Source organism: Ochotona princeps, chromosome 11 (genome assembly GCF_030435755.1).
Source record: "Ochotona princeps isolate mOchPri1 chromosome 11, mOchPri1.hap1, whole genome shotgun sequence".
Taxonomy (NCBI): Eukaryota; Metazoa; Chordata; class Mammalia; order Lagomorpha; family Ochotonidae; genus Ochotona; species Ochotona princeps.
In genome coordinates this window covers 39,953,206-39,965,924 of record NC_080842.1, presented here as the reverse complement: position 1 = coordinate 39,965,924, position 12,719 = coordinate 39,953,206, and the positions used below count along the sequence as shown (strand labels likewise).

General features: G+C 41.0%; 1 protein-coding gene across 2 annotated transcripts in view; it reads right to left on the bottom strand.

Moving 5' to 3' along the window:
- Nucleotides 1-12,719, bottom strand: part of ELP3 (elongator acetyltransferase complex subunit 3) — a 114,263-nt gene that overhangs the window by 78,702 nt on the left and 22,842 nt on the right. For both annotated transcript variants that reach the window (XM_058670061.1, XM_058670062.1), the window contains exon 7: nt 10,818-10,972. In XM_058670061.1, the coding sequence (XP_058526044.1) occupies nt 10,818-10,972 (155 nt within the window). The remainder of the gene's footprint in view (nt 1-10,817; nt 10,973-12,719) is intronic.

Below are 12,719 nucleotides of genomic sequence, written 5' to 3'. Positions count from 1 at the left end.
CTGTATTGTTATCAGAATTTTTGTTAATATGGATATGTAATCCTAGAGTCACTTACTGCGCCTCTAAATTTATTGGGAATGTAAAGACATCAATATAACTGTGCTCTGATATGCAAATATGCACACAGCCTTTCAACTAACCTCAAGTGACATTAGAATCCCTGTTATCCTCCCCAGTACCATTGCCACAGCCACTGTCGTACGGCCCTCCTTCCGTACTTCTTCAACTACCACAGCCTCTAGGGACCACAGACTTCTTGGTTAGAGACGACCTCTATCAGCCTCTAAGAGACAAAGCTGTCCTTGCAGGTGGGTCTCTGGATTCCAATTCCACTGCTCTTCGTGTGGTTTTTAACAGTCATCTTAATTTAACCTACACAGTCCATCATATGAGGTTATTTTTTTTTTTTGCAAGCTATAGGGATAGAAATCTGGAAGAAACACGTAAGTCAATAACTTACACGGACAAAATTGTATACAGTTGGGGATGAGGAGCAGCAATGGGGAGAAACAGGACAAGACTCTGGGAATTTAACAACAAATAAGGGGAGCTGGCACAGTAGCCTAGTGGCTAAATCCTCACCTTGCATGCACCAGGATCCTATATGGGTGCTGGTCCATGTCCCGGCTGCCCCACTTCCTATCCAACTCTCTGTTTGCAGCCTGGGAAAGGAGCAGAGCATGGCCCAAAGCCTTGGGACACTGAACCCATGTGGGAGCGCCGGAAGACATTCCAGGCTTCAAACTGGCTCAGCCCTGGCCGTTACGACCACTTAGGGAGTAAATCAGTAGACAAAAGATCTTTCTCTGTCTCTCCCTCTCTGTAAAAACTGACTTTCCACTAAAAACAAATCAATCTTAAAAAAAAAAAAAAGCAGCAAGCAAGGGACCAGTGCAAGGACTTTGAGGCTAATCCTCCACCTTGAGGGGTCGGCATCCCATGAGAGTGCTGACTGTAGTCCTAGTTGCCTCACTTTTGCTCTAGCTCCCTACTTGTGGACTAGGAAAGCAGCAGATGATGGCTCAAGTCCTTGGGACCCTATAGCCCAGAGAATCGGAAAGAAGCTCCTGGCTCCTGTTTTTAAATTGGCTCAGTTCTGGCCCCTGTGGCCGTGTGGGGAGTTAAGCAGTGGATGGAAGCATGCTTCTGTGTTGGCTCTGTCTTACCTTTCTGTACATCTGCCTTTCAACTAAAAAATACTAAAAGTTAAAAAAAAAAAATCAAACAAAACCCCAAGTCTTCAAAATACAGCTCACAACCATTTCCCTTTCAGTGACATCTTTCCTGGGCCCACTGGCAGGAATTCTGTTCTCACTTCCAAAGTACCTTGCCCATACTATGAAGAGTTGGCTCTGTTGCTTTTAGATAAATCTGTCTGACCATCTAGACTGGAAGCCCCTGTTAGGCAGTAAGCTTGAAAAGCAATTAAGTTGCTTATAGGCTTCAGCACTAAAAGCTCCCCTTCTATTAAACAAAGCACAAATCTGAAGAATGAATAAATGAATTAAACTAACTGCCAACATGGCAGACCTCTCAGCACTCTCATAGCAGCCTCTAAATAACTCTAAATAACTCTCGTAGTCAATTCTAGAAGATTCCTAGAAATAGGCCAGATACTTTGCAGAAAGTTAAAAACAGTGATATCCAGAGATGCTTAACAGTCTAAATCTAGCTGACAGCAAGAACCGCAGGTGGACAAAAAGTTGTGGAAACCAAAATAGATAAGGATAGAGAAGACTCATTGGGAACCACGTCCCTATTTATGGAAAGAAGAAAGTGGCCTACAGAAGTACTATCTATTTTAACTGTCTCCTTGTACTAAGGGCCCAACCAGGGGGACACTGGTAGAAAACAGCACACTGATTTTAAAGTATCTTTATTGTCTTCTGGAAACTCTTAGATTCTCTCCAAGACCTTCCCAAAACATATCACAATCAATATGCAAAAAGCCAATTTTTTTAAAAGATCTATCTACTTTCATTGGAAAGATCTACAGAGAGAAGGAGATACAGAAAGATCTTCCATCTACTGGTTCACTCCGTAAGTGCCCACAATGGCCAGAGGTGAATTGAGCCCATCTGAAGCCAGGAGCCAGGAGCTTCTTCTGGGTCTCCCATGTAGAGGCAGAGTCCCAAGGTCTTACACCATCCTCCACTGCCTTTCCAGGCCACAAGCAGGGAGCTGGATGGGAAATGGATCAGTTGGGACACAAACCAGCACCCACATAAGATCCCAGCACGAACAAGGTGAGGATTTAGCTACAGAACCATTGAGCCAGGCCGAAGTTAGTACATTTTTAAAAGCTGGCTGAAATGATGATATATTGTCTTAGGCAACAGAATAAAATTAGAAATAAACAAGAATAATGGAAAATATAGAAATATGTGGAAATCGAACAACATGCTCCCATGCAATCAACAGATTACTTCAGGAATTTAAAAGGAAATTAATGTTTTGTATTTTTCTTTTTAGTACTGCTTCCACCAATTTCCGTTCTAATCTTTGTTAGTCTTCCCTTCTACCAATTCGGGGTTTGGTTTGTTTCCTGCTTTTCTAAGTTCTCAAGGTACATTGTGAAGACTGTTAGACCTGTATTCTTTTTGATACAGCATTTACAGCACAAAAAAGGAATACTATTTACAACATAATATCTAAAAGTGACCATCTGAATGCAACAAGCTCCTTGAAAAATAAAACCCACCAAAATAATAGCAATGGAATAGAATCTGAATTGCTCTATATACTATTAAAATAATTGAATTAATAATCTAAAACCCTTTCTCTCCCAAAAATTCCAGACAGGGAATAATTCACTGGTGAGTTCTAAAAAGCACAAAGGTATTACATTCATCGTTCATGAACTATTTCAGAACAGGGGAGAAATGCCCTTGCATTGTGTGAGCTCAGAATAATGCTAATATCAAAACCTGGTAAGTTATAGGAAAAGGAAATTACAGACTACTATCCATTATGAATATAGACATAAAAATTTGTAATGAAGTATTAGCAAGGTAGATAAAGAGAACTATAACAAGGATGAAACATGAAGACCAAATGGGCTTATCCTGGAAATGTAAGGTCTGTTCAAGATTTTAAAAAGAGGGCCCAGCAGCGTGGCCTAGTGGCTAAAGTCCTCACCTTGAACACACCAGGATCCCATGTGGTCACCGGTTCTAATCCCAGCAGCTCCATTTGCCATCCAGCTCCCTGCTTGTGGCCTGGGAAAACAGTCAAGGACGGCCCAACGCTTTGGGACCCTGCATCTGCATGGGAGACCTGGAAGAGGTTCCTGGTTCCCTGCTTTGGATGGGCGCAGCACCGGCCGCTGCGCTCACGTGGGGAGTGAATCATCGGATGGAAGATCTTCCTCTCTGTCTCTCCTCTCTATGTATCTGACTTTGTGATAAAAATAAATCAATCTTAAAAAAAAATTATAAAAAGAAATTACTCAGAATAATTCATTTTGCCACAATACAGAAATAAAACCATGTGACTGATCATTTGAACAACAACTGAGAAAGCATTAGACAAATGAGTTAGTCATAAGACTTCTCAATGAACTACCTGTATCCAATAAAGGTATCTACAAAAACCATGAGCAAAACTATACATAATACTGAAATATTAAGGTTTTTTTTTCTATCATCAGCAACAAGATGCAAAGGCCCATTCACCACTTCTATTTAACACTGTACTAAATGTCATACAGATTCAAAAGAAAAAAACACAGTCAAGTATGTTTATGAATCTCAACAGAAAACATCTGCCCAATGAAGTTTTATTCATAATGGTCACAAACTGCAAATAGCTGGTTCCGTTTCTGTCAATAAGCTTGGGGAACTGTGGTCTGTGTAAACATTATACTATCCAGTGTCATTCTGTAGCCAACAGCAGCAGGCCTCAAAGGAGCAGCAGGCAGTGAGAGCTGGCTTATGCACAAGAGTACCTGATGCATAGTTTCACCTATGTGAAATTCTAGAACAGGCAGAACTAGTCTATGATGGGAAGAAAGAAAAAAAAAAAAACGGTTACTTCTAGGAGCTGCAGGAAAAGGATTTACTGAGAAGCAGCATAAAGGAAATTTCTGGGATGCTGGCCAATGTTTGGTGTCTTAACACAGTTTTGTTACATAGCTACATGCATTTGTCAAAATTCCTCAACTATTTTATAAGATTTGTGCATTTCACTTTACATAAATTGATTGCAAAAGAAAAAATGCCACAAATAATAAACATTAGCTAACAATATCTGTGATCACATATCTGGAGAGAATATACTGAAGCATGCAACTCTCAAATCTATCAAAACAGGAGGGACAGACAGATGAACTGATACGAATGTGATAAAGTAAATGCTATACACTCTAAGTGGTAAGAATGTGGGTGCTCACTGAGAAACTCATTACTATTTGTTTCAAATAAAAGACTAACAGAGAAGTAACTACCATCGTTTCTTCTAAGATGACTAGGAGTACAATCTAGGCTGGCCAGATGATGTGAAGCATCCTGGACACTGTTTACAAAGATCTGGGTGACCAAGGCTGGGCACAGAGTGGTCAATACAAAGTGAGGAGCAGGGAGCAGCAAGCAGCACAGTCCAAGCACAGAAAGGCAGGCCCAGGGCAGCAAGGCCAGAGATTCTGGGCCTTGTTCCCCTCACTGAAGCCGGCAGCACATGGCTTATCTAAGACTTGTAAGGACATAGCTGGAGGATGTAAAGTCGTCAATTTGAAGGAAAAAGAAAAAAAAAAGAAAGAGGAAGAAGCGGAAATGAATTAAAAATTCCACAGGGAGAAAGTATGACTCACCAGTTCTTGATGGGTAACTACCCTTTTAAATTGCATCTTGTGAAAACAGCCAAGGAGCATTAACAATTGAATGTAAAACTGCTTCTGGGCAAAGCTGATTAAAAAGGAATCAAACTACTTTAAAAGGCTGTTCTGAGTTATTCGGCAACATCTGCATTCTGGTGAAATGGTGACTCAGATCTCACTGTGGGTCCTTTCCATCGGCAGAGCTAAGACTTTTACAGGACTCACATCCACCAGTAACTGCTGCTCTCCAGTGACTACTGACAAGCCCCCATTTAACTCAGAGAAGTGAGGGACTACCACTGTGCTTGATTTAATGAGTCTTTCCAGAACCATCCCTGCTTTGTCCTTGAACTCTATTCATTCAGCTTTCCGGTTTATCCATGTATAACATGATTGTGACCATGTTGCCATAAATAATAACTAGGCTTACTTTGTTGGGACCTGTTCTGGTTTTATGGGTTTTTTTTTTTTGCTCCAAACTCCAGCTCCTAATGTGTAAAGAAGCAACACCTTTAATCAAGTTAAATATGAAAGGAAAGCAGGTACACCTCAGTCAGCAGCAAAACCTGACCCTAACTTAACAAAGACTTCTAACGTGACAACAGATAATGCTGATTATCTGTTACAATATACAATTTCTATCCTAGTTAAAAATTAATCCTGAAAGAACCCTAAACTAGTAAAAGTCAGTTCTATACCTGTGTAGCTATCAAGCAAAAACAACAAATTTAACTAGCAGCAAAACAAAGTTTATCACTTTAGCCGCTAGGCCACGCCGCTGGGCCCAAAGTTTATCACTTTACATGGGATATCAAAAGCATGATTTCCTTGGGCTACTCTTTTATTTCACAATGATACTAATATAGGAAAATAATTTGCTGTCTCTAGTTCTCCAGCATAAACAGATTAGTATTTCTTGAAATAATACATCACTTCCCTACAAATATCAACTCTATTACAAGGAGTTTATGGTAAAATTTTACCTCAAGGCAAACAAGACACCACAAACAAGACTTTTCTCATATTATCTCATAACAATATAAGACACCAGGAGAATAGAACAAAACATGGCAAAGCGTAGGTTGCCAGGATCCAGGGAGACATTTATGGATGGTTTTATAGCTCCCAGATCGTACTTTTATTACTTCCTAAGAGCCATTCATAAGATGTGTTGCAATGAAGGCACAAACCATACATAAATTTTCATCTGAAAGTAGAGTGTTTGTTGCCCTCTTGAGGTAAATCTGAGAACAGAAACAGAACAACTGGCTTTCTCTGGTCCATTACTCGAAGATCATTTCTTCTACAAAGGGCTTTTCTACAAAAACATCATGATCTGATCCTAAGCCAGCTAGTTGTAACACAAAACCTTACTTCTAACCAAACAACAGACACTCAAACTCCACTAGGCACTAGATGCTTCCGTAAAAATAAAGGTGCAATTTCACATCAAGAATAAATCAAAATTCAGGCCCGATGCAATAGCAGAGTGGTTGAAGTCCTTGCCTTGCACTTCCAGGATCCCATATGGGCACCAGTTCTAATCCCGTAAGCCCCGCTTCCATCCAGCTCCCTGCTTGTGGCCTGAGAAAGCAGTCAAGGACAGCCCAAAGCTTTGGGACTCTGCACCTGTGTGGGAGAACTGGAAGAGCTCCTGGCTCCTGGCTTCAGATTAGCTCAGCTCCGGCCATTGCTTGGGAGTGAATCATCAGACGGAAGATCTTCCTCTCTGTCTCTCCTCCTCTCTGTATATCTGACTTTCCAATAAAAATAAATAAATATTTAAAAAAAATAAATCAAAATTCACTTTTCAACTCATGGAAATGTCAAACTGTCTGCATGCATCCTAGAATTCATCATGCAGGTACTAGTTGGCGTATTTCATCTAACTCAGGAAACCTATACAGAAGACAAGCTTTATGATAAATTTCTATGGGAAAGAGGTGTTAAGTCCAAAATATTTATCATGCAATTTTATTTAACATGGAAGATCTTCAACACAAGAGCTGCACTGAGAAAAGAGCACCTACGCATATAAACTGGGTACAAAAGTCTAATGGCCTTGATAGAAAACTCTAATAGAAAATTGTCAGAACTGATTTCCAGTAACCTTTGGAAATATTGCTGTCATACTGATGTCTGGGAGTTTTGAATTAATTAAGAGTTGTCTCCTCAAATTACCTTTTATCTAACCTACAGTTTGACTTTTCAGCATTAAGAGGAACAAGCTGGATTACATCATTATTCTCCTAAAGTTTGAAGACTTCAGCACTTTACTAAGCATGACTCATATTCACAAATGATCAAAGTTTTGAGTAAGCAGTAAAACTATGGTTGCTATCTCATCCTGCTATTAAAGCTCCTGAGGAGAGAAGAGATCACATTGTTAAAAGTCTGGATTTATGAGCACAGAATTCACCTGTCATATTCCCTAAAGACAATCAGAGAAGTAGGTTATTCTCTACACACATATGTGACAGTTGTGGAATCCTTTGCATGGGCTCCTTGAGGTGCCGTGATATTTATTTGTGAAAAGTCCCCTCAATTCTTTTCATTTTATATAAATGTAAATGCTATAAAACAAATTTATGGGGCTGAAGGAAGTAGCGGATCACCAGAAAGATGCCTCATTTCTTGTGGCTGGTGCAATGGCTCAATTAGCTAATCTTCCACCTGCAAGCACCAGCATCCCCTATGAGTGTTGCTTGGTGTCCTGACTGCTCCATTTCCTGCTTGTGGCCTTCTGAAGGCAGCAGAGCATGGCTCAAGGCCTTGGGACCCTGCACCCATGTGGGAGGCCCGAAGGAAGCTCCTGGCTCCCAGCTTCAGATCAGCTCAGCTCCAGCCTTTGTGGCCATTTAGACAGTGAACTAGAGGATCAAAGATCTTTCCATCTCTCCCTCTCATTGTAATATGCTTTTCAAATAAAAATAAATTAATCTTCTAAAAAAAGTTATACTCAAGTCCAAGAGGCAGTCCTACTAGGTCATCTGCTATCAACATCTGATCTACAGTTTGATCATGTACTCAAAATTCATTCACATACACAATTATTCCTACTATGTGTCAAGAATGGCTTTAATTGCAGGGTAAAGAAAGACACCCCAGGTCCGAATTCTGATCTTCCTTATTACTGCATGTCTTCCTATGCTGTAACAAAAGAAGCCAGAGAAAAGCCTGAAGATGGAAAGGAGATGGCCTTAGAAAAAGGAGACAGAATCTCTTCCAATATTTTCAAGTTGCTAAGGTGTACACACAGCACACGGGCACACTCAAAGACACTTCATTTTTTACTCTGAGCAAAATTTCTGGCATGACAGCCAAGTTCGAACACTGAAAGCAAAACTAACTAAAGTTTATAGTCCCATTCAACCACCCACTGCGAAATTGGGCAAGTAGTTGAATCAATCTGTCCCTTTGTTTCTTTTACAAGGATAATCTGAATACTTGGCTCAGATGTGTATTTTAATAAGTGAACAAACTCCTATCATAATGCTGGCCATGCTATTCTCCCTTCTTACTCCATTTCCCTTCTTCCTCAGCTCTTGTTAAGGCTTATTATGATCACAGTTCTAGTGCTTTTCTACACACACAGTCTGTATCAGACAAACCCAGGAGCATTCAGGGGGTGGGGTCACAGACAACACACAAGGTCACTTCAAAACTTCATGGGAAATGAAACTAAAAGAAACGTGTTTTTTGGAACAAAACATTTCTGAAATCCATACATGAGAGGTCTTCAAAAAATTCCTGATAAAACTAAGCATTGAATACACACACATGCACCTATACACATAAACGATGGGACTGAATAATTCTTACAGAATTTTAAGAAATGCTTTTTCACTTAGATTAACTTAAAGAGCTGAAACTTCTTCATCAAATAATCTCAACCACCTATATGGCTATAAACATTATCTATAAACATCCAATCCCCAATTCTGTGCTGCTAGCCACGACCTGTATTTGTAGCCTACCTGACACTTCTACTTGTATACATCATAGGCATTCAAACTTGATATACTCAAAGACTTAATTTTTTTCCTTTTTTTTTGCCCATAAACCTCCCCTTCCCCTTGTCCTTTTCACCTCCGTTTATGACACTGCCCTCCAGTCACATCCTAAAACCAAAACCAAGGGGTCATTGGTTAATTCCTTCCTCTCTCTCTATTCTGAATCCAACCTCTTGTCCATCACACTGCCACCTTCATCCAAGCCAGGGCAAATACAGTCATATGGTCTCCAATCTGGCTTCCCATATTACCTCTGGTGCTTCTTATCCAATCACAAGAAAATAGCCAGAAAAATCTTGCCAATTTACTAGAACATGTGCTTACAACCATTCATCTATTTCTCACTGTGTGTCAAAATTTCAATTTTTTAAAGCATAGTAAACCTGGCCATGATCTAGGGTCTGGCACAGTAGCCTACTGGCTAAAGTCCTTGCCTTGCATACCCAGGATCCCATATGGGCGCTAGTCCTAATCCAGATGGCCCCAGTTTCCACCCAACTCCCTGCTTGTGGCCTGAGAAGCAGTCAAGGACAGCCCAAAACCTTGGGACCCCTTGCTTCGGATCGGCTCAGCTCTGGCCATAGCGGCCACTTGGGGAGTGAATCATTGGATGGAAGATCTTCCTCTCTGTCTCTCCTCCTCTCTGTATATTGACTTTCCAAAAAAAATAAATAAATGTTAAAACAAAACAAAACAAAAAAGAATTGGCCATGATCTAACACTTGATCACATTTCAAGATGTTTCCCGTGTACTGATCTCACCATAACAGCCTCCTCTCTGTTCTAGAATGCCTCAAATTTTTTTCACTATTCCAGTGCTCTTCACTTACCGTTTTGGTTCTTAACCTGTTGTTCCTTGTCCTTTAGGTCTTAGTTTATGACATCAACATGCTTTATCTAGAGAAGCCCTCATTACTCTCTATCATGGCACCCAGTTCCATCACAGCACTTAAGTGTCTGTAAGCTGATTAACAAGCAGAACATAAGCACCATGAGGGCAAGGACAACAGCTGTCATGTACATCATGCTACTCCCAGCACCCAGAACAGGGCAAAGCGTAAGAGGCCCTCAAGAAACGTTTGGTAAATGAAAGAAATAGTGCAGAAGTAACTCCCTAGTTGTCCTTGACACGTCTGAAAGCAAAAACTATTTAAAGACCATTACCTCCTAAGTCACTGGACTACATATGAAACTTCAGTATGCTTCCTGCTAAAATTCATAATATGAAGTATCAAAAGAATGACTAATTCACTTGTTTTATCAACTAAAATTCAAAAGGGAGGAATGATTCTGTTATTTGAGTATCCATCCCTTACACACCTCCTATGGAAATTCAATTGCTACTGTAACAATGTTAAGAGATGGGACCTCTGAGAGGTGACCAGGCCATGAGACCTCTGCTCTCATTGGTAGGATTAACACTCTTATTAAAAGGACGAACGAGTTAGTCCTCTTCCTTCCCTTCTTCCCCCATGCCTCTTGGTATGTGATGGTGCAGGAAGATCAAGGCCATACGCTAGCACCTTGATATTGGACTTGCCAGCCTAAAGAACCAGACCCAGCTGGAGAAACTCTGGTATAGCAGTACAAAATAGACTAAGACCCCCCCCCCCACTTAAACAGAAATCATTTAATGGTGATTTGTAATTACAATCTAATAAACTAAAGCTTTAAACAGTGACTTCTTTGGTTGATTTTTTAGCAGGTCAATGTTTCCAAGAATGAGTTTTCCTTTTGGTGGGCAGAAACCCGAATGGCCAACCAAAACTACCCCTGTAATTCCACCTGGTCTGGTGCTGAGAAGTCAGCCACAGACCACAGTTAGTGAATCTCTCCATATCAAAAGCCCATATTCACTTAAAAAAAGTTACTTCAATGAAAAGCAGAGAATGCAAGATATAAAGATGTAGACATACAACAAAAGGAATTCTCACAGGGGGGTTGCTAGCAGGCACACATGGGAGAATAAGATAAAATAAGGATTTCTTACTTGACTGCCTCATAAATATTGTTCGAAGTATGTCCTGATAAGGCATCATGCAAATTTCGAATAAAGTAATCTCTGTATTCTTCTGGAAGGGCCATAAACGTTCCACCCATCACAATAAACTCCACTTTATCCACACTGTGACCAAGTTGTTTTAACTGAAAGACATAGAAAGTCATCAGCATTAGCAGTACATGAGCAAATAGCTAAGGCGGCACAGTAAAACTTTTGGTTTTACTTTGTAGTGTTTTCATTAGTATAATTCAAAAATAAAAAGTAACCAAATGTATTTAGTTAATTATGCAGATTTAAAAAAACAACTCTAGAAGAAAAAGACATTAACAGTTCAGGGCCCGGCACAGAGGCCTAGCTACTAAAGCCCTTGCCTTGCACATGCCAGCATCCCATGTGAGCAGTGGATTGTATCCCAGCTGCCCCTCTTCCATCCAGCTCCCTGCCAGTGGCCTGGGAAAGCAGTTGAGGTGGCCCAAAGCCTTGGGATCCCGCATCAGTGTGGGAGATGCGGAAGAAGCTCCTGGCTTCAGATAGGCTCAGCTCTGGCCATTGTGGCCACTTGGGGAGTGAACCAGTGGATGGACCTTTCTCTCTGTAAATCTGACTTTCCAAAAAAAGTAAATAAAGTCTTTTGAAAAAAAGAAAAAAAAACAGTTCAAATAAGGAGAGTGAGAATTTAAAATAAAAAGTGACTCCAATATCCACAACTAAGTAGAAATTTAAAACACAAATATTACAAAAGAAAGCAGTAAAGATAAATATAAAATAACACAATACACACATAATACTAATCATACCTTTATGCTAAACCTTGCATTAACTCCTGGAAACAAAACAGATACACTTCTCTGCATCTAAGAGTACGCAGCATAACAAAGACTTAATGTAAATGCAGAAAAGATTAGATGAGAAATCAAGGGGCTGGCTCCTTGGCACAGTGGCTTAAGCCTCCACTAGTGGTGCCAGCATTCTTCAAGGGCACCAATTTGTCTTCCAGCTACTCTACTTCCCATCCAGTTTCCTGCTAATGTGCCTGGGAAACCAATGTAACATAGCCCAAGTCCTTGGGCCCACATGGGAGACCCAGAATAAGTTCCTGGCTTCTGGTTTTGCACCAGCCCAGCTCAGGCCTTTGTAGCCATTTGGTGAGTGAATCAGTTGATGAAGGACCTCTCTGTCTTTTCTTCTAATTCTGCCTTCCAAATAATAGATAAATAAATAAATCTTAAAAAAAGAAAAAAGAAGGAAATCAAGAAGCTACAGGTGATACCTTAAGCCTGCTTTGCAGAAGAGAAAGTGACAAATGATATAAAATGCTGGGGTCCGTGCAGTGGGTATGGATGACACGAAGGTGTGAAGAGAGAACAGCTCCACTGTTTGGCAAGGCCCAGGGGAGCTTCCCCTGTTTGGCAAGGCCCAGGGGTGCTTCCCCTGTTTGGCAGGGCCCAGCAGATGTCTCTTTGACCACCTTGACGCTGTTTCATCCCCTGGTTGCATGGACACTCAAGCACCCCACTAAGAATTCTGTCATCTGCAACTCCTCGGGCAAGACGCAGTCCCTGCAGGTAAGCGCAAGAAGCATGATAGGAAACAGCCCAGAATAGGCCATGGAAAGTCTCCCACTGGCACACATTCGGCCTGGGTCAGGGGCAGACCAGGCTGAATCAGTTCATGTCATCCACTGGCAAATCCAAACACCAGAACAGAGTGTGGGTTGAGCTGGGTTTGGTTGCAACAAAACCAGTACACATTATGGAATGCCAGGGCATGGTTGCCTGTACTGGATTTGAATGCAGCGCCCAACCAGCACACGTGAGATCCAGGAAGGGAAGGACAGAGCTGGCAGGGGGATTAAGGGGCTGGTCCCCTCGCCAGACAGCTACTCCCACT